General features: G+C 55.6%; 1 protein-coding gene across 2 annotated transcripts in view; it reads right to left on the reverse strand.

Moving 5' to 3' along the window:
- Positions 1–346: 346 nt before the first annotated feature.
- The window catches only part of NTRK1 (neurotrophic receptor tyrosine kinase 1), a 40,966-nt gene continuing 19,560 nt past the window's right edge, over positions 347–21,752 (reverse strand). The window contains exons 6-17 of one of the 2 annotated variants that reach the window (XM_075907124.2): positions 21,248–21,396; positions 18,914–19,040; positions 18,371–18,700; positions 17,058–17,075; positions 16,355–16,413; positions 15,347–15,449; positions 12,366–12,512; positions 11,495–11,625; positions 10,698–10,870; positions 8,455–8,695; positions 4,434–4,592; positions 347–3,037 (exon numbers count right to left, since the gene is read on the reverse strand). In XM_075907124.2, the coding sequence (XP_075763239.2) occupies positions 2,852–3,037; positions 4,434–4,592; positions 8,455–8,695; positions 10,698–10,870; positions 11,495–11,625; positions 12,366–12,512; positions 15,347–15,449; positions 16,355–16,413; positions 17,058–17,075; positions 18,371–18,700; positions 18,914–19,040; positions 21,248–21,396 (1,823 nt within the window). In that variant the 3' untranslated portion in view covers positions 347–2,851. The remainder of the gene's footprint in view (positions 3,038–4,433; positions 4,593–8,454; positions 8,696–10,697; positions 10,871–11,494; positions 11,626–12,365; positions 12,513–15,346; positions 15,450–16,354; positions 16,414–17,057; positions 17,076–18,370; positions 18,701–18,913; positions 19,041–21,247; positions 21,397–21,752) is intronic. The other variant, XM_075907125.2, reaches the window with a different exon arrangement.

Below are 21,752 nucleotides of genomic sequence, written 5' to 3' on the forward strand. Positions count from 1 at the left end.
GCAGATTAAATAAAACCCTTTCCCTTCCTCCTCTGTCCCCAAATTCTCCTTAAACCCCTCTCTCCTGAAGTCCCTGCGGAGCAGACTGGGCCGGATCGTGTCTGGCAACGTGGCCCAACATGACCCACCCTCTGCTCTGGGGGCGGGGGCAGGGTGCCATGTGAATTCATCTCTCGCTCATCACCCTGCTGGGAAGCTGTGGCCCTGGGTGAAGAAGAGAGCAGAAGGGGAGCTAATCCAGTTAAGGAGGAAAGAGTCATTTTGCAGGGAAGGCGAGCGCTGGGCTAGCCACCGCGGTAAAGAAACAACATAGACAATAACTCTCACCCAATCTATCGCCTAGCGCTTGAGTGAAATGGACAGCAGATTTTATTACGTATTATTTTCCTTCACAGAGTTGACTTACGGCTCAGAGAGACACTTGTCTGCCACAGGCAGAGACAGCGCTACAGAGAGATGAACACGAAGAAGGCAGCCTCTAGCTTTGTAGGATCCTGTTCTCAAAGCAGCATAAGTTCCAGGGGAAAGTTCCACCCCATTTAACCCTAAGAGTTTGCCTCTGGGAGGGGTAGGACAAATTAAATCAGGATTGACTACAGATGTGAATTGAAAGTGGATTAGTGAAACTGCATTAAGTCTGTGTGGACACACCCATTCAGAATGAAAGTGGCCTTAATTTGGTTTAATTGAATTCATTTTCAAAGTGAATTAAGGTCAAACTGTGAATTACGGTGAAACTTTTATTCTGAATAAGGAATGTAATGTGGTTTAACTAATCCATATTAAATGTTAATTTGAATTAGCTTTCTTGAGTGTCCCCAGGAAGACAAATCTTTACTGTGTGAATTTAAATGGAATTAATTAAACTGAAGCAACACTCTTTCCCCCCTCTCCATTTTGGTTTAAATTAGGTTTATTGCACTTTAATTTAATTTGGGACAGGTTTAAACTAAAGCAAAATAAACTGCCTTCATGCTGGAATAAGCATCCACACAGCGGTTTGCCCGACTTAACTAAACCAGTTTAATTAAGCTGCCACTCTGTGGGTAGGCCCTTCACACTGGAAAGGGGCCATAAAGCAGGTGGAACTAGGATAAGCTTGTCTACACCCAGAACAATCCCGGAATTGCCACAGCACTTTAAATTCACACCCTGAATTAATCTGAATTAACTTTCAAGTGTAGACAAGACCTCCCTGCACAGATCTAGCACAGCGGGGTCCTAACCCCTGACTGGGGGGCCTAAGTGGTATCACAATACTAATAGATCATCATAATTTACCTCAACGTTAATGCCTCGTTACACTGCCAGAGCAGCCAAAAGGGATCTCCGTGTAAATGAGAATCAAACCCAGCAATTTCAGAGGTGTCACTCCAGATTCGGCAGGGGTGAGGAAGGAGGAGCAGGCCTGACCATTTCAGGGAACCATGGTGATCGCCTCTGTCTGGGTCTACCCAGCAGTTGCTGCCTGGAGCCCCTGACCGGAGGCAGAGTTGGGGTGTGTCTTTAGAGAGACGATCACCTCTGCATGGCCTTGTCCTGGGCTTGCCCTTAGAACCGACTCATCCTTTCCTGCCCCTTTGCCACGCTCCCCCACGGCCACCAGCAGAGAACTTAACCCGACCCCACAGAACCCTGGAGACTGGAGTCCCCCACGAACTCCGCACGGGATTCCTGCCAAGGGCAAGGCGAGAAGCTGGGTCTCAAGGCCCGTGCGGCCTTGGGCAGACAAAGAGCTGGGTCGGGAGGGATGACGGGCTGCCAGGGCAGCCGAGTCAGGCAGCTCTCCCCTTAGCAGCTGCCCAGGTGGACTTCCTGGCTCGTGGCCCACAACCGCCAAGCAAGGCTAAAACCTCAAGAGTCTCAGGGTCAGACCCTCGGTTGGTGCAAATCGGCAGGAGCGATGCAGATTTACACCCACGGAGGATCTGCTCCCGTGGGCAACAGTGGGTCTGACACACACCCGGGGCCTAGCGGCCTTCTCAGTCGAGGCTGCCCTAGGGAGTGTGGGCACCAGAGCTGGGAAGTCACGACAGGAAGAACGTGCCCGGCCCACGCTCCAGCCCACACGGCTGCTCTTCTCCCTCCCGGAGCCGGCTAGATCCCAGGCAGCTGCAACCAGTGCCCAGGAGGGCAGGGCGTCGCTCCGAGAAAGGTGTCGTTACCTCAGCCTGAGCAGACCTGTTCCGGGCCGGAGAGCTGGTCTGGCAGCCAGCCCTGTGGCCCACAAAGGTCCCGTTACTTACAACCCACCTGCCCTGGGACGTGGCCCCCCGCCCCGCCCCAGAGAAGCCACTAGAGAAGAGAGCTAGCATGTCGAACTCTAAATAGCATGAAACACCACGCCACAGCACGCCCCTCCCCCTCCCACTGCCCTTGGGGCCTGGGCCCCCGAAGCATCCACCCCCCGACATATCCGCCACTGGCATCGGTCCTTCGGCCAGCGGGTAACTCATCACTGAGCTGTCCGGGAACCCTAGGAAGAGGGTCCCAGTGCCAGGGCGGGGTCTGCTGCAGGAAGAGACCCAGGGCAGGCGTCCTCCGTCTGGCCCTTTTGCATCTATCCGTCTGTCTGCAGCGGGCGAGGAGACTCCCGGCGGCTGAGGCTGAGCTGCCATCCGAGCTGGAGGGAGGCTGCGGGAGCGACTTCTGTGTGAGTTCGCGGGGTCTTGGAGAACTTGGTCCGGACGTGATGCTCCCAGGAAAGAGCTGCAGAGGCCGGAGATGGGGAAGCCCTCTGTTCCCAGGCTGGGAGAGGGATCCTGGGGCGAGGGGCAGGTGGGGGGATGGGAGGAGGATTCTGGAGGGGTCGTCCGGAAGGAAGAGCCGGTTTCCTTCCCCATCTCTGTCCTTAACCCAGGACGTCCAGGTAGATGGGAGGGGTCTTGACCAGGGCCTGGAGCCGGCTGTGAATCTCCTTAATGTTCTGCCGCTGCTGGGGTTCCCGCTGCCAGCAGCCCTGCATGATGGTGTACACTTCCGAGGGGCAGGTCCGGGGCCGCTCCAGCTCCCGGCCCTGCGTGATGCACTCGATGGCCTGCGGAGACACGGAGGAAGGAGATGAGGCCTTGGGCTGCCTCCCCCTGGCAGGAGGGCCGGGGCAGGCATTTCAACCCTGCAAGGTCTACCCTTGTGGAGGGCACGGCCCGTGTGCCCTCTCTGTGCGGAACGGCTGGGGGCACAGGATGGGGACGGAGGTAACACCCAGGAACGGGGGTAAGGACTCCCGGAACCTTTCCCTCGCTCTGCCGCTGAGTCCTTTGTCACTCCGTGCCTCAGTTTCCCCATCCCCTCCCTGCCCAATGCTAAGCAGCCCTTTTCTGTCCTGATGGGGGAGGGGAAAATCTGTCGACTGATGCCAGCAGATGCCAGCCTAGTGTGAACGATGTCATTAGCACAAACCAACAGACCCCATATATCCCCCCTGCCTGCTGGGCTCCTCAGGGCCTGCCCCACTCCCAGAATCTTTCTGGGCTCGGCAGAAAGGAGCCATCAATCTGCTCTGGGGGACCCCCCCCCCCCCGCGCAGGGGAACATCAGACGGGCAAGGAGGCTCTCAGGCCATGCGCGCGTTCGTTAGGGCCAGATCAGGTTTCACCCCGGCTGGCAAATTGGATCAGATCATTCACGCTTTGGAGAACTGAAATATCGCCCCCCACAGCCAGACTGGCCCCTCCCCACCCGGTCCTGCCACCCTGGAGAGCAGGACTGGCTGAGCCTGCTAGAGGCAGAAGCTGCTTTGCCCGTTGCTGCCGTGTCGTGGGAAGGTCCTGCAACAGGGGCTCACTGATCCCCACCAGGGGAGAGTTCTCGGCCCTGACAGACGCAGGGGTGAGACTCCCAAGCACATGCGGGGCTAGGACTCTAGAGTCCAGCTTCCCAGCTCCTTGCTCAGGCCCCCAGATGGTACATGGGACTCAGGCGCTCGGACCCATATTCTGCCCTAGACTCCCCTCCAACGCTCCCTCTAATTTTTTCATCCATGTGCAGAATAAATTTTGTGCTGTGCACCGAGGCATGTGCCAATGTGCACCACCAGTAGAAACACATGCTGCCGGCTGTGGTCGCTCTGCTAATCAGCTGGACCGCATTGGAATCTCTCCTGGGAGGCCACCTAAATGCTCAGTTAAATGCTCAGCTTACAGGGAGCACTGGTTCCCTTTCAGAGCTGCGGACACCATTCCCTGCTCCCAACTGTAACCTCTAGGCTGCACTGTCACAGGAGCAAAGGGTCCTAAAGGCTTCCACATAGAGTCCCCCACTCCTCCCAACCCTCCCTTCCTTCTCAGCCGATCTCCTTTCCCCCAGTGGCCTGCTTGGCCATCCGAAAACAAGTTGCTCAAAGATCCTTCTGTCTGAACCTGACCCAACCCTCCTCCCCAGCCCCAACCCTGCGGCTGCAACACACACACACCAAGCTCCCCGTCCCTCACCTCTGTGTTGGACAGCTGGTACCAGGGCTGCTTCCCGTAGGTGAAGATCTCCCAGAGAACCACCCCAAAGCTCCAGATGTCGCTTTCGGCGGTGAACTTCCTGTAGAGGATGCTTTCCGGTGGCATCCAGCGGATGGGCAGCATGGTGCGTCCACCCACCTGCCCAATAGACCAGGTGAGGGGGGGGTTAGTCATTGGGATGGGGCAGGGCCAGAATATTGCACAGAAAGAATGAGAGGGAGAGAGAAAAATGAGAAGAGAAAGCAGGAAGGAGTTTGAAAAGCCAAAGAGGAGAAAGAAAAAGATTTAAGAGAAAGAAAATTAAAAATCAAAAGAAAAGTCCAGGGAGAAACAAAGAGCAGGAGAATGAGAAAGAAGGGAGTAAAAGGAGGGAAAAGCAAGAGAAGAAAGAAAAGAAAAAACAAAGAAGAAATCATAGAATTAGAAGGGACCTCAAGAGGTCATTGAGTCCGGTCCCCTGCCCTCACGGCAGGACCAAGCACTGATCATCCCTGACAGATGTCTGTCTAACCTGCTCTTAAAAGTTTCAGAGGGTAGCCAAGATAGTCTGTACAGGAAAAACAAACAAAAACTGGTCTGGTAGCACTTTATAGACTAACAAAACAATAGGTGGTATCCTAAACTCAATACTCCGGTCATCTGAAGAAGTGGGCTGTGCCCACGAAAGCTCATGATCCCATCTATGTTTTGTTGTCTATAAAGTGTTACTAGACCAGTTTTTGTTTTTAAATTTATCCAGTAATGGAGATTCTACAATCTCCCTGGGCAATTTATTCCAGTGTTAACTACCCTGACAGTCAGGAAATTTTTCCAAGTGTCCAACCTAAACCTCCCTGGCTGCAGTTTCAGCCCTTTGCTTCTTGTCCTGTCCTCAGAGCCAAAGAGAACAATTTTTTTTAATTAATGGAGATTGCCTATCTCCTAGAACTGGAAGGGACCTTGAAAGGTCATTGAGTCCAGTCCCCTGTCTTCACAGCAGGACCAAGTACCATCCCTGATGAATTTTTGCCCCAAATAGCCTTCACAAGGATTGAACTCTCAACCCTGGGTTTAGTAGGCCCATGTGCAAACCACTGAGCTATCCCTCCCCCTTAATTTTTCTCACTCCTCTTTGTAACACCCTTTTATCTACTTGAAAACCACTATCATGTCCCCTCTCCATCTTCTCTTTTCCAAACGTAACAAGCCCAGTTCTTTCAGTCTTCCCTCGTAGCTCACGTTTTCTAGACCTTTCATCATTCTTGTTGCTCTTCTCTGGACCTTCTCCAGTTTCTCCACATCTTTCTTGAAATGTGGTACCCAGACCTGGACACAAGACTCCAACTGAGGCCTCATCAGTACAGAGGAGAGCAGACGAATGACTTCTCGTGTCTTGCTCGCAACACTCCTGGGCCACGTCTCCACTAGCAGCTTCTTGCGCAAGAACTGTTTTGCAGAAGAGTTCTTGCGCAAAAGTCTTCCACAAGAGCGCGTCTACACTGGCATGTGCTTTTGCACAAGAGATGTGCTTTTGTGCAAGAGCATGTATGGCAGTGTGGATGCTCTCTTGTGCAAGAAAGCTCTAATGCCCATTTTAGCCATAGGGGTTTCTTGTGCAAGAAATTCATGTTGCCTGTCTACACTGCCCTCTTGTGCAAGCGCTCTTGCACAAGAGGGCTTATTCCTCATGGGGAGAGGAATAACTCTTCCGGAAGAAGCCCTGTTTTCTGATGCTGTACTATAAATCTACTTGCACAATACCACACATGCAGTGTAGACACCCGGCAAGTTTTTGCGCAAGAACAGCTGTTCTTGAGCAAGAAGCCACCAGTGTAGATGTAGCCTTGTAGTGTCCCTCCTGCAAGTACCGACGGTCACATTTTACAACTCCTATATCTAGGGTCAACATGGCCTGTGACCCCTCAACAGCCAAATTAGAATGGAATTTTGTGCATTGTAACTAACAATTGACCCTAGTACTCCCCGTCAGGCCTATAGCACTAACTGAACTGGATTTACATTCTAGTATGAGCCGTATTTACATATCAACAGCTGAATACCTTGCAGGGCTAAACAACTGAAGGACACTGTTGACTCATGTTTAACTTGTCCACTCTGACCCCTAGATCCCTTTCTGCAGGACTCCTTCCTAGACAGTCACTTCCCATTCTGTCCTTCCCTGTTCCTTCCTACGCGGAGGACTTTGCATTTGTCCTTATTAAACTTCATCCTGCTGGCCTCGAACAGGAAGCATGACAAAGCGCGGCACAGAAGGAAAGAACAGGATGGAATGAAAATAAGAGGAGCCAGTCGAAAGGGGCGGGGCTGGATTTCCCGGTTTGTTCCCACTAGTTTGACACCAGAGTCACTCCACTGTCTCTGCTGGAGTTACTCCTGATTTACACCAGCAGAACGGAGTCAGAAAGATGCTCCTTGCTCCTCCCGGATCACCTCTCTCCCCTCCCCTTTTATTAACCCTTCCACAGAAGCCCGTGATGGGGGCCCCTCTCTGGCTCCTGGCAGTGCTGCCTTTCCTCTCGCTAAGTGGTCTGCGCTCCCTTTCCATTGCAGGCCCCATTAAATATGCATCAGGGCTGAGGTGGGGCAGGAGCTAAAAGGGAAAATTGGAAGAGGCCCCTCGGAGCCCCCAGCCTGCCACAGAAGCCGATCCCAGCAGAGCCTTCGAGGAAATGGAGATGGATGGGTCTCTGCAGCCAGCAGAACCCTCCGGCCAGCTGGGGATGCGGCTTGCGATGCGTTTGCCCGGAGAAGCCTCACTCTTCTATTGCATTGGTTACTCCGGGCAGTCCCGGGAAACGTCGTCTCTAGTTAATGAAGCAAAGGAGGAGAAAGCCCTCCCCCGACACTGAATGCAGCCTCGGGGACCTGGGCAGAGGGGTGCCTGGGAAATGGGGGGCAAGTAATTTGCCAATGGGATCCCCAACAGGGTTCTTCCAAAGCATACATTTCTACCGGAGTGAGCTGGGCAGCAGTAGTAGGCTATTCTCCTTATATGGCCCAGCCACTGAACTTCATTAGCTGGTAGTAATTGTAGGCTGTTATCCTCTATACCAGTGGTTTTCGAACAACGGATCGCAACCCCCTTTTGGGCGGTGCGTCTCGTTTTCTGCTGGGGGATCAGGTGAGCAGTTGGCTTCCTGCCTGTCCTGGCACTGCAGACTGCGCTGCACCCCAGAAGCAGTGGCTCCTAGGGGTGGGGGGAAGGGGAGTGCACAGGGCTCCACTCAGTGCCCCTGCCCCGAGCACTAGTTCTGCACTCCCATTGGCTAGGAACCGACTGCTTCTGGGGGCAGCATGGTCTGCGGTGCCAGGAGAGGCAGGAAGCTGCCTTAGCCCCCCTGCTGCACCACTGAGCTGCTCAAGGGAAGCCCCTCCTGCCCCAGCCCTGACCCCGCCCAAAGCCAGAGCCCCCCTCGTTTAGCCCAAAGCTCCCATCCTCAGCCCCACCCTGCTGAGTCACGGCAGCAACGATTTTCTTCAACTGGGTCACGAGAAAAAAAGTTGGAAAACATCCCCGCCCCTCTATGTACCAGGTCCTCATCGCCACTAGCTGGCAGCAGTAGTTGGCTGTTATCCTCTAACTGTCAGGTCGGGGGGGGGGAGGTGAGACACAAATATTGACAAAGGGTTATGAGGCAACTTGCATTTTCTCCCCAATATTAAGGCCTGAGTCCAGCCCAAACCCAACGGGGCCTAATTGGAAGAGAGACAGGCACCGGGGGGCGTGGGGAGGGGAGGTGCCGGTAGGCTGCGAGGGGGGTAGGAGTTTGGAGTCTCAGGGCTAAAGCAGCCCTAATCCAGGAAGGAGAACACCTTCCATCTTGAGTTCTTTGAGAGCACCGTGGTGGTCCCGACCAGTATCACCCACTCGTCCTGCACCCGGGCCCACTGGCACTGCCGGAAAGGTCCTGATGGACTCCCCCAGGCAGTGGATCGGGCCCTGGGCAGGCGTGGGTGGCAGAATCGGGCCCCTTGCCCTCCTCCCCGTGCGGGCGCTCACCCGGTAGTAATCCGTGCTGTAGATGTCGCGGGACATGCCGAAGTCCCCGATCTTCACCACCAGGTGGTGGCCCACCAGGCAGTTGCGCGTGGCCAGGTCGCGGTGGACGAAGTGCAGCGAGGCCAGGTAGACCATGCCGGAGGCGATCTGCGTGGCGATTTGCAGCATCTGGCTCAGGGTCAGCTGCCCAAACGTGTGGCTGTTCCCGTTATCCAGGATCTTCGCGTCTGGCCCGTGCGACCTGGGCAAAGACGGGCGGTGGTGAGCGCAGACCGGAACCGACCCGATTCTTGGCTCGGTACGTTAGAGTCTAACTCCAGGTCGCTAGGACACTCCTGACGCACCAGCAGGTCTTGGTGCGGCCAAATCACAGGGACACCATTACCCAGGGCCCAGGCTCCAGCAGGGTCTAACACTTCAGCACCTGCCTTATCCTCCCTACTTACAGCTGGTGCCAGCACCAGCCCTACCAAGAGTCCTGCCAATCTGAGCTGGGGGGAATTCCTTCCGCCCAGGAGAGACTGCAATCCCGCCCAGCTGATGAGCAGGGCGCCCACCGCCGGCCGCCTGTGTTTCCACTGGTGGTGCACATCTGCCCATGCCTTGGTGCACAGAAGAAAATTTATTCTACACACAGATAAGGAAAAAAATGAGTGGGAACCTCGGATGGAGGTGAAGACCTCTCCCCGCCCCCTGCCAGGTGCCTGCACTTCAGGGGGCTTGTTTGATGCCAAGTGCTGCTGACAGCGCTGGGCGAGGAAGCCGGGGCCGGGGCCTCATGGCTCCCGGGAAGCAGAACCATTAATGCCAAGTCCCATAACAATAATCATCAAAGCCACGTCTCAGAGCTCATCCCGCGGACGCTAAGCGATGCCGCTGGCAGCCCCCCGTCTAGCGGCAATACCTCGGGGGCCAATCGAAAAGTCTCTGCTTATTTCAGCTGATGGCCAATCTCCCTCCCTGGCAGCCTCTCAGACAGCTAATCTAATCAATATTGCAAGGCGGGCGCATTAGCAGGGCCGGCTGTCTGAGCTGCCGCGGTAATGGAGCATGGGGAGGGAGCATCCCAAGCAGAGAGCGATGCAACGGGGCAAAGTAATGGGCCAGGTGGGGAGCCGGGAGGGAGGGGTGCTGTGACTGCCCCCCCCCAATCCCCTGAGGTTCCTGGCTGGTGGTCGCCAAACACAACCCGCAAGGTGTGGGGGGCCCATGGCCAGAACCCGTTTGGGAGCCGGGCTGCGAGGGAGACAACGGCAGGCCCTTGTTGTGATCGAGGCGGGTGTGTGGGGGTGTAACAACGTATTATTTAAAGGGGGGATTTGCGCCCCCACCCTATGGTGGGTTCTCCCCCCCCCTTTGGCCTGTGCGGCCCCCAGCGGGGTCTTATTTAGCTGCCGTGAGCCTCACCCTTCTCTCCGCGGGGACCCCCATTCTCACCAAGCTGTCTCCAGATTGCCCCCGCAGCCCCGCCCCCCTCTTTCCAGCCCCTGGCTACCGCCCCTCCCCCCCTCGCCCCGAACATCAGCCTCCGGTGAGGCCTGGCGCCCGAGCCAGGGCCCTGCTGTGCTGCAGCCGGCCGGGGGAAGGACCCTCACTTTACCAGTGGGTGGCTCCTTCGTGGCAGAGCCGGTCCAGGAGGGGAGCACAGAAGAGGCAGGCGCATGGAAGAGGTGGCCAGCGCCTTGGCCACGGCCTCCGCTCCCCCCGACCCCACCATCTTCTGCCTCCCATCACGTCTCCCCCCCCATTGTCCACGGCCACCCCCAGCTTCAGTCCCCCCGGCTCATTTCTGGCTCCATTTATCCCCCACCCCCCGCATCCGTATCCCAGGCAACCTAGCGGCCATGTCTCTTGGGTCTCCATCAGCCAGCCCTGCCCCTCTCTCCCCGCATTGCTCTCCCCAGCCTGGGTGCAAGATCCTTCTCCCTCGCAGCCCGGAGCGCCCCAGCCTTGGGTGAAACCCCCCCTCTCGCAACTGCCCCTTCGTTCCTCTGCCCCCCTCTGGTGTTGAGGCATGAGGGGGTATGTGGTGCGCTGCGGGTGAGGCTGGCACAATGGCCGTTTGGGGGGCAGCCTGCCTGCGGAGACTGGGCCAGAGGGGGTGGGGAGGGGAGCGGCTCTTCGGAGCTGTGGGATGGGGGTATGTGAGAGCAGCTCCGGCGGCTGTTCTACCACCCACGGGGGCAGAAGCCGGCTTCCCCCAGGTGGCCTGTGCCACCTCCTGTCCCCGGCCCGGAGCCCACCTGAGGAAGCGGTTGAGGTCGCCGTGTTTCATGTACTCGAAGACCATGACGAGGGGCTCGCCCTCCGTGCACACCCCGTAGAACTTGACGATGTGCTCGTGCTGCAGCACCGTCAGCAGCTCCGCTTCCCGCTGGAAATCCAGCCGGGCGCTCTCCGTCGCCTCCTTCAGGGCCTGCAGGGAGGGAGACGGACCCAGAGGGGGCAGGCTGAGGGCAGGGCGGGCCAAGCACAGGGACTGGGGTCCCGGCCTTCCTGCTTCTGCTGTGGCGGAGCCCGGATAAGTCATTTCAGCTTTCTGGGCCCCACGTGTGACACCCTCCTAGACAGATGGCAGATGCTTCGGAGCAGGGACTTTCTCTCCCCGGGCGTCTCAAAGGTGCCTGGCACAACAGGACCTTGATTTCAGCCGTTGCCTCTAGCTTAATCCCTGTAACGGGCTGACAGCTGATCACCATCCATGTGGGGCCATGTGCCCATCACAACTGGGAATAAACCAGGGCCCATTTGGGTCTAACCCAGAGCTAGAAACATAGGCAGGAGTTTAGATCTGACCTCTGAAGGAGTCTAGATTGGGTTGCCATTCAATACACTGGTGTGTGTCTATACACTCACCGGGGCCCCCTACTGGATGGAATTAGCACTCCTCAAAAAGTGTGTCATGTGGTCTATACTGCTGGCAGCAAATGGGGATTCGCCCATAGCTTTGATGCGTTAGGGTTCTAGTCCCACCCTGCCTGTTGGGAATGGCTGCAGCTTGCAGCACCCAGGATGCCCCCAGAGGAGGGCAGCGGGTTACCTTAACAGCCACCAGCATCTTCTCCTGTTCGGGGATGAGGTTGTAGCACTCGGCCAGGAAGACCTTCCCAAAGGCGCCTTCGCCCAGCTCCCACTTCAGCACGATGTCTCTGCGCTTAATGTGGTGGACGCCTGCAAGGAGCTAGAACTGAGCAAGGCACCCGGCAGCGTCACCGGTGGGGAGCAGGGTGGGGAGCATCTGGCTCTCGCGGGAGGGGGATCGTGATGGGAAGGAGGGCCAGGGAGGCAGGGCAGGCCAGCGGGGGGCGAGAGTTGAATTTGGAGAAGGGGGAAGCGGGGGGCTGAGGTCAGGAGGAGGAGGAGAGAAGCCAGAGGGATCTGGGACCTGGGCTCTTCCGGGGAGAGGAGTGAGAGGTCTGGTTAGGAAACCCGGAGGGACCCAGGGACGCAGGTGGGAGGGGCCCAGGGACACAGGTGGGAGGGGCCCAAGGACGCAGGTGGGAGGGGCCCAGGGACGCAGGTGGGAGGGGCCAGCTCTGAACCCCTACAATTCCCCCGCTCTCTTCCTTTGCTTTTCCCCAACACCCTGCCCCACAGACACCAAGGACCCAGCCCGCACTGGGCGTGTGTGTACCTTTCCCCTGCTAGAATTGGCCCCGCACACGAAGCAGGGAGTTCCACAGAGTCCCGCAGCACTATACCCCCTTGCACCCACCCCAAGTACGCATGCCCCTCCATCCTGGGACCCCTCTGCTCCCCCTCCCCCTGAGATGCATGCTCCTCCCTCTTAACACCCCAGGACTGGCCTGCCCCCTTACGCCCCGAGCCCACTCGACTCCCCCTAAACCTCCAAAACCCACCCTGTCCCCTCCCCACCCCCACCCCCGGACCTGCCCTCCCACGGCCCTTACAGGTGTCACAGAAGTACTGCGGGTTCTCAATGAAGTTAGTTTTCAGCCCCTCCAGCTTGCTCTCGGCAGAGGACTGGGGGCTGCTGCCCAGGTTCATGAAGTGCAGGGACATGGCCAGGTCGTCGTCCTGAGCCAGCACGGCCGCCCCTGCATGGGACCAGGAAGAGGAGAAATGTCAGGCTCTAGCAGCCCTCCTCCCCTGGTCTATCTACCCCCCCCCAGCCCCGCTGGGAGGCCACAGAGCAGGTAGCGTTGCAGTAATCACCGAGGGGGTGTCCCCAGCTTCCTGCTCCCCAGGAGATCTGACACCTCCACGCCCACAAGGCACAGGGGTGCTAAGATTCTTGTTCCAACCCGGTGCCCATCAATGCCCAGGGATTGCAGCTGCAGGGACCCAGCGGCCTCCAGCACAGGGGAAGGGGAGACTCCTCCCAGCCGACCACTCTCCAGGGTCCCCAAGCCCTCTGCAAAGTGAGGGTCACTCCAGTGCAGCGTCTGACCCCTTGTTAGCCCCTGCCGGGGGATTTATCCCTGCCCTGGGAAGGCGATGCTCAGCGGGGTTCTGGCCACGGGCTAGAACAGTTGGCACTGTTGCAACACCTAGTGGGGACGGGATTCTCCTGGGGTCACTCTTGGTTACCCCAGATGAGGAATGGGCCCAAGTTACATGAGGACAAGTGGGATCCAAACTGGGCTGTGGGGCCTTAGCTGCATCAGGGGCCTGCAGGAAGAAATCTAGAGCAGAGCTATCCTTGCCCAAATGCAGACTATGCAGCTGCGTAGGGCGCCTGAAAATCTGGGGCACCGCTGGGTCCTAATGTCCACCCTCCCGCCTCTTCCGATCCCCGTTCTGTGGCTCTGCTCCCCCTCCCCACCCTGAGGATCTATTAATTGAAAAGGGACAACGCCTGACAGACCTATCAGCAGAACCTTGCACCTGGGAAATTGCCATTCGCATGGTAACAAAGCCATCTCACCCGGGGTTTGGTTTGCCAACCCCAGGAACGTACTGTCAGGTTCTGAATATACTGCACATCTAGTAATTTAATCTACGCCATCAAATGCCAGCAATGCCCCACTGCAATATATATTGGACGAACAGGACAGTCCCTACGGGAGAGAATTAATGGACACAAATCAGATATCCGTAAAGGGAACATACAGAAACCTGTTGGAGAACACTTTAATCTCCCTGGGCGTTCATTAACAGATCTTCAAGCAGCTGTTTTGTTACAAACCAATTCCACAAGCCAAATACACAGGGAAGTTCTGGAACTACAGCTCATTCACAAGTTCCACTCTCCCACTCGTGGACTAATGAAGATACTGGATGACTGGGTCATTATCAACCTACCGAACAATGAAGGCGACAATGGTTCTTTGTCTCTGTAGAATCTCATGAGACCATCTACATGTTTTGTCAGTCTTTAAGTGCTACCTGACCATGTGTTGTTTGCTAATTAACAGTTCTTCTCTGCCTCTTGGCTCAATGGTTTGAACATTGGCCTGCTAAATCCAGGGTTGTGAGTTCAATCCTTGCGGAGGCCATTTAGGGATTGGGGCAAAAATTCGTCAGGGATGGTACTTGGTCCTGCTGAGAAGGCAGGGGACTGGACTCAGTGACCTTTCAAGGTCCCTTCCAGTTCTAGGAGATAGGCAATCTCCATTAATTTAAAAATTTAATTTTAAAAAAAATGTATCCAGCATTTAGGTACTTAGAAACTATTTGTTTTTCCTATTACATTCCAGCTCGACTTTCCTCTTGATATTTTTTACCCACTTCCACTTCTTGTTCCCCTCCCTCCTATTTTTTCCTTCTTCCACCCCTCCCTTCTCCCCTATTTATTTTGGTCCTGGACATCGTACACTCCAGTCATCTGAAGAAGTGGGCTGTGCCCACGAAAGCTCGTGATCCCGTCTACATGTTTTGTTAGTCTATAAAGTGCTACCAGACTGTTGGTTTTTGAAGTTTATCCTGGAGGGTATGTCTACACTTGCAGCCTAATTCGGACTAAGGCTGCAAAGGTAGGCATTCGGAATTGCAAATCAAGCCCGGGATTGCAGGAGGAACAACAGGTAGTTCGGAATAAGGCTTTATTTTGAATGCCTGTTTCCCTGCCGCATGTAGATGCGGGCAGTTAGTTCGGGCTTGTAAGTTTCAAAAATGGCTACCGGCCGGGAACATGCAAATCAAGCGCGGGATATTTAAATCCCGGGCTTGATTTGCAATTCCGAATGCCTACATTTGCAGTCTTAGTTTGAATTAGGCATAGTGTAGACATACCCATACAGACTAACTCAGCTACCCCCTGAAGCGTCTGAATATATTGTGTGAGTGAGTCGACAGCATCTGAGTTTAAAATGTGCTTTACAAATATTTCATTCGTGTGTTGCTCGAGATTATAAAATCACAGCTCTAAAAAATCATCGTCTACCCCCCGGCTGCCATCAGGCACAGGGGCACCATTTTAATAGTGCTGCCGAGGACTCCATACATCCTAAGGATGGCCCTGGCCTGTAGCAGTGTTTCCCAATTGGCGCTCCACGGAACCCTGGGGTTCTGTGAAACTCCCCTGATCCCTCTTAAAGAGACAGAGTTTTTTTTTTTTTTTTTGGTCAACCAACTCTGGGGTTCCTTGACATTCTTTTAAACTGAAAAGGATTCCGTGGTCAAATAAAATTGGGAAACACTGGCCTAGACTATAGGGCAGAAGCTCACATTTGGAGCACTGCACAGCTGGCCAGGTTCATTGTGGGACTTTTGACCATCCTCTGAAGCAAGATGCCAACTGGGCACGGTCATTTAGTCTGAGAATCCAACATTCTCCATGCCTGGGAGGAATTACACTCCGGGGATAACAGCCTACTACTGCTACCACTGGTGGAGTTACTTCTTCAGCTCAGGCATCAGAGGCCTGTATTTCCAGGGCTGAAGGTTTCAGTGTCGGCTTACCTGCCGCTTCAGGAACACAGAGACTTACGGTTAATGCCGAACTTGGAATGCCGTCCGCATTTGTTCAGCACGATCAGCATGACGGAGAGGAAGAGGCAGGCGACAACAGCCAGGGCCACAGCCACGGAGACCTGGAGAGAGGGAGGAAATGCGACTTGGTTCACGGGGCCGGAGGGGGATCTGGGCTTGGGGTCAGACCCAGACTCCCAGTGCCTGAGGGCTGGGATAGAGAGGCAGGATCTGGCCCATCGCAGAGATAAAGGCCCCTCTGCCCTTGATGGGTCCTTCATCCACCTCGGGGATTTGGTCTTGGCTCTTCTCAACCGCAAAGTCATTATGGTCCATCGCACCAGCAGGGCGCAGAACATGCCATGTGGCATGAGCCAAGGCCCCAGCAGTTGGGGCCCCCAGAGCCCTTGAAGCCTCAAAAGCCACCTGCACGTCAGGACAGTGTTACAATCCCCATTTCTCAGAGGGGGAAACTGAGGCATGGGGGGACGACATGTGACTTGCGGAAGATCATCCAGTCCCCACTGTTCTCAGCACTAGAAATACTGCCTCCTTTTTAAGCGGGGGGAAATACAGCCTGGCCATTGACACCATAACATGGCACGACAGGGGAACCAATATTGTCTAGGGATCACAGTGCAAGTCCCAGCCGCCGGATGCCTGGGTTCTGTTCCTAGCTCTGGGAAGGGCAGGGGGAGAGGGATCTAGAGGCAAAAGGAGCGGGCTGGGAGTCAAGATCTTCAGCTCTGCCTCCACCCTGCTGGGTGCACTTGGGTGAGTTACTTTGGTGCCCTGTGCCTCAGTTTCACCACCTATGACGTGGGGGTGACAATACCGACTTGCATCACGGGAGGGGGGTGGATTTACTTGGTTCATGTTTTCCGAGTGCAGTGAGCTCCTTCCAGAAAGGCGGAACAGACCCTAAGGTTCTGTGTGCCCAGTCTTCATGCAGCAGCAGAGAAAGGCAGGCATATTCTGGGGGCCCTCTGTCCCTCCCCCCAAAAAAATCTGCCTTCCCGAGGCTCACCCCAAATGTGTGCTCCTCTGACGTTTCCACCGGCCCGTCCAGCGTGCTGTTCCCCTTGCCTGCAGCAGGGGAGAAAGGCAGCAGTGTTATATCAGCCTGGAGAATTTCAGCCAGACCCACGCAGCATTCAGGGCTGGGGTTTTATTTGGGGGGCGAGGGGGCTGGATCCAAGAGGAGTCTGGGGTTTGGAACGGGGCTAGCTGCAAAATCTGGGGTTCAGATATCAAGCACCACTTTTGGGGCAGGGATAGGGTGTATGGGCCCCCCGAACACCCCAAAGACCCCTCCTCTCCTCTGTGCAACACTGGAGGATGCGGTGTAAGATTCCGGCTTCCTCTTGAACCACTGCTAGTGGCTGAAAGGTTCTAGCCACACATCCCTCAGCACACCTGCCTGCTGCAGAACCTCCCAGACGCTCCTGAGGAGATCCCATGGGACTGCCCTAAACCTCGGTCAGTTTCACTGGCAGCCCCCCCCCCCACCCTGAGTGGAAGGCAAGTGACAAGCAGCAGCCCTAGTTGCAATAACTCAGCCTCCTGCACCGCAGACCCTCCGGCTTCTCCTGAAGGAGGGGTTGGTAAGTGGGAAGGATCTGGAGCAGGCAGGTGGGATGCAACCCTGCTGGGTGGACAGAGCCGCTCAGGAGCATCGGAAAATTCAAGCTGGGGGACAGAGGAGCAGCTGTGACCTGGGAAATACTCACCCACCGGTGGCAGGGACACTGCGGCAGCAAGGAAACGGGGAGGAAAAGCATTGTTACTTGCTGAACGGCATCAGCACCGGCTCCCTGGATCCCTGCCCTGGTGCCCCCCAGCCAGAATCCAATCCGGATCACAGTACCCCAGCTTTGCATCCGTGCATTGGGGGGGGGGGGGAGGCGGAACCGGATCGGGCCAGTCTCAGCTGACTTTTTGCAGAACCCCAGCCCAGGGCCTGAATTTCCTTCCGGCGCAAATCCGGAGTGAACCTCAAGGGAGTGACTCTGGTGTGAAACTGGGGTGAGCAGGAGGGAACTCAGACACCTGGACCCCTGCTGAATCACCCACCTGCCCCCGCTCTGAAGCGGAGCAGGGAGAGGGAGGCGGACACAGCGCCCCAACTCCCACAGCTGCCCTGCCCCTCGCAGATTTGGTGTGCAATGGGTGCCAGCCGTGCAATGGCTTTTCACACCCGTCTGGCACTGGTGCAAGAGGCTGCTCCAGGCACGGGCCAGGTCTAACCCCTACAAGCTTCGGTCCCTCAACCCACCTCCACTAATAACCTTCAAGATCTTTCATGGCCCCGTAGGGAGAGGGGAAGCAAGCCTGTAATGAGGAGTATCATTAGCTGTATTGCTAGAGCACCCCCTAGAGGAGGTGAGGGCCCCATCATGTGGGGCATGGTATAGACTCAATCCAAAACGGGTGGGAGGGGAAACTGAGGCACAGAGTGAGTTCAGGCCTTGCCTGAGATGACACGGTAGGGCAGTGGCAAAGCCAGGAATCTGTTCCTCCTAGCTACTCCCTCCTCTAAGCCAGGGGTGGCCAACCTGCAGCTCGTGAGCCGGGTGCAGTTCTTCACCCCGAAAGTACAGCTTGCGAAGCCTCCCCTGTGGAAGGCAAAGCCGCCTTATGCACCCCTACAAACGGCCCCCGACTCCCTGTGAACACCGGGTGCAGGGGAGCCATCCAGAACAGCAAAATAGCATTGGCAAGATGGTGAGAACCTGATGTGGCCAAAAAGCCCAACCTGTGGCTTTTAAAGGGGCAGCATTCTTTTTTTTTTTTTTTTTTAAAGGGGCAACATTCTTTTTTTTTTTTAAAGGGGCAGCATTCTTTTTTTTTTTTTTTTTTTCCTCAGCAATTCTGGTGCAGCTCTTCACATTTTTTCTGCTGCTGTTTTGGCTCTCTTTCTTTAATGGGTTGGCCACCCCTGCTCTAAGCAATTCCTCCCCCACCTTAGTACTCGCCCTAGGTGGCATGAAAGGCTCAGCGGGGAGGGGAGTTCAGCCCCGCGGTGGGGGAAGGGGATCCCTACCCACGATGGGCTCCTCGGGGTTGAAGCTGAAGGGGTTGTCCATGAAGCGCCCCAGGACAGTGCGGGTGTCGTTCCCCAGCGGGTTGCGGGCCAGCAGCGTGTAGTTCCCGTTGTTGACATGGGTGGGCCGGTTCAGCTGCAGGCAGCCGTGCGCCACGGTGGAGTTGTGCTCGTACTCCACGATCTTGGTGTGGATGTAGGGCCCCTCCACCAGGGCAGAGCCGTTGAAGAGCCAGCGCAGGGCCGGAGGAGGGTTGCCGTCCACCGAGAAGGGGATGCACCAGTAGTGCTGCGGGATCGCTTCCTGCAGGTGCACGATCACGGCCGGGACTGCGGGAGAGAAGGCGAGTGGGCGCTCAGGCTGGGCCAGCTAGCTAGATCCAAACTAGTTCAGGTACATCTCCATGGGCTGCAGTGAAGTGACTTGCCCAAGGAAACTCAAGAAATCTGTGGCAGAGGGCAGACTTGCACGTAGTCCCTTTAGCCACTAGGCCATTCTCATTGTCATACACCCTGCTTCCAGCTGCCCTGCATGCCACTTACATGTGACATTCAGCTGCACGGCTTCCTCACTGGGGCCCGCCTCGTTCTCAGCCCGGCAGGTGATGTCTTTTCGGTTAAAGCTGGAGGAGACGTTGAAGATCTGCAGGGTGATTTCTGAGTCCGATGTCTGCAGGGACAGAAAGTGCAGCCTGCTAGGACACCACTGCTGTGACACACTCTTATCTGCAACTCCAAAAGCTCATGCCCGATCGGGAAAAGCCTGAACTATGGGAGAATCACCACTCACTACCACCAGTATAGGGAGATGGACACGCAGCAGTGCTATTCTGACACCAGTCTGCACAGGGCAAATTCAGCACCAGTGAACTGGACGCAAATATCCCTCTTTCTGCAAGTATTTAGGCCCACAGGTTGTATGAAATGCCCTGTGGACTGCCTAGCTCACAAAAGGCACAAGACAGCAGGGTGCAGCGGTTGGAGAATTAGGCTGGGACACAGGACACCAACGTTCCCTGCAATCTGAGTGATTGGGCACCCACCCAGGAGAGATTCAAATGCTGCCCAGCTGATTAGCAGAGCACCCACAGCTGGCAACATGTATTGCTATGGGTGGTGCACATCCACACATGCCTTGGTGCGCAGAACAAAATGTATTCCACACATGGATGGGGAAAAATAGTGAGAATACTGCAGGACACCCGGGTTCTGTTCACTCCCTGCTGCATGATCTTAAGCCAACCAATCACTTTCTCTGTGCCACTGAGTCTCCTCCCACCCCTAGTCTAGTCTACAACCTCTACAGCTCTGGTGCTGTCCTTCCCAACACGTATGTACAGCACCGAGCGCAGCAGCCCTGATCTCAGTCACTGTATGTTACTATTACATCGTGACTGTTATTTGTGGTGTACTAGCACCCAAAGGCCCAGAGTCAGACCCCAGTGTATGAAGTGCTGGGCACACTTGTACGTAGAAATACTCCATAGTCTCTGCTGATAGATAGTCACAGAGAGGCAGTTTGGGGAGGGGGTGTTGGCACCAGTGTTCCCTGTAATCTGAGCACTTGGGCAGCTACCCAGGAGAGAGTCAAACACTGCTTAGCTGATGAGCAGAGTGTCCACAGCTGGCAGCAGGTGTTTCTACTCTGGTGCTCCTCCACACGTCTCGGTGCACAGAATACATTTATTCCGCACATGGAAAGAAAAAATTAGAGGGAACACGGGTTGGCATACAAACAATGGAGGTCCTACAGTACCTCACCAGCACCACCCAGCTGAGGAATCCTTTCTGAAACAAGGATAACCCTCCTCCATGTGGGAAACTGAGGCACAGAGCAGTCAGCCAGACTTCTAAGCCTGGGATGGACTATCGGTGTAAGGCTGCACAGCCCATGCACCTTCCGCTTCCACTGTGTGGCTTCTTGCCATTGGGCCGTGCTGCTGCTGCTGAACACTTTGCAGCGCCCAGAGAGCTGGTGAGCAGGGAGCTATATTTAAGAACATGAGGACGGCCAGACTGGGTCAGACCAAAGGTCCATCTAGCCCAGTGTCCTGTCTGCCGACAGTGGCCAATGCCAGGTGCCCCAGAGGGAGGGAACACAACAGGTAATCCTCATGTGATCCTTCTCCTATCACTCATTTACAGACAAGCAGAGGCTAGGGACACTATTCCTCCCCATCCTTGCTAATAGCCATTGATGGACCTAACCTCCATGAATCTATCTAGCTCTTTTTTGAACCCTGTTAAAGTTCTAGTCTTCACCCCATCCTCTGGCGAGGAGTTCCACAGGTTGGCTGTGAAGAAAAACTTCCTTTTGTTTGTTTTAAACCTGCTACTTAATCATTTCATTTCATTCTTATATTGTGGGGAAAAGTAAATAGCTTTTCCTTAATCACTTTTTCCACACTAGTCATGATTTTATAGACCTCTCTCCTATCCCCCCTTAGTCTCCTCTTTTCTAAGTTGAAAAGTCCAAGTCTTTTTAATCGCTCTTCATATGGGACCCATTCCAAACCCCTCCTCATTTTTGTTGCCCTTTTCTGAACCTTTTCCAATGCTGATGTATCTTTTGGGGGATGAGACGAACACGTCTGTACAGAGTATTTCCATGGAGCTCGGCGAAGGGTCCCCATGTGGCTGCGGAGATTGGGGTGCACAAGAGGAACCGGTAGAAACATTTTCAAAGAAACTTTCCTCCTTGAAAAACGGGGGATGGCTCTTTTCAATTTTCTCCCCCAAAATTAGAATTTTTGGATGCCTAGAAAATAACAGATTTCCCCAGGACATGGGCAGTTTGGAGTTTTCAGCCGGCCCCGACAGGGTCCCGGGACTGGCCGCTGTCCCTCTGAGCCCCAGACGGGACCGTATCATGTTTGCCTTGGTGATGATGAGGGGCTCTGGCCCCACGTCGGGTACGATCCAGTGGCCCTGCGCCAGCGGCTCTCCCATGAAGTGGCACGTCAGGTTCACATTCTCGCCCTGCTGCACCGGCACGTCCTGGTAATCGATCCAGACCTCGGGGGGGTCTGCCAAAGAGAGGGGAGGAGGATGGGACATGGACTCCACCCAGACCCCCAGACGCTGCCTGTCAGGGGCGAGGGGCCAGGGAGAGCCAATGGCCAGCAGCTGGAAGGACCTGGGAACGGACCCCCAGCCTCCATGGCCATGTGACAGGCACGGGGTGGGGGAGGAGGGCGGAATAAAGGGACTCACAGCCCCCAGGGTCCCATCGCCACATCCCTGGGCCACCCTGGTGGGGAAGGTCCACTGCCAACACAGGTGGGGAGGGGAAGCCCCATTAGCAGCCATTGAAATGGACAGGGAGGGAGAGCGGGCCGGATCCCCGGCCGGAGTCAGCTGGCATCATGTCCAGGCCAGACAC

Source organism: Pelodiscus sinensis, chromosome 22, assembly GCF_052426305.1.
Source record: "Pelodiscus sinensis isolate ZL-2025 chromosome 22, ASM5242630v1, whole genome shotgun sequence".
Classification (NCBI taxonomy): Eukaryota; Metazoa; Chordata; order Testudines; family Trionychidae; genus Pelodiscus; species Pelodiscus sinensis.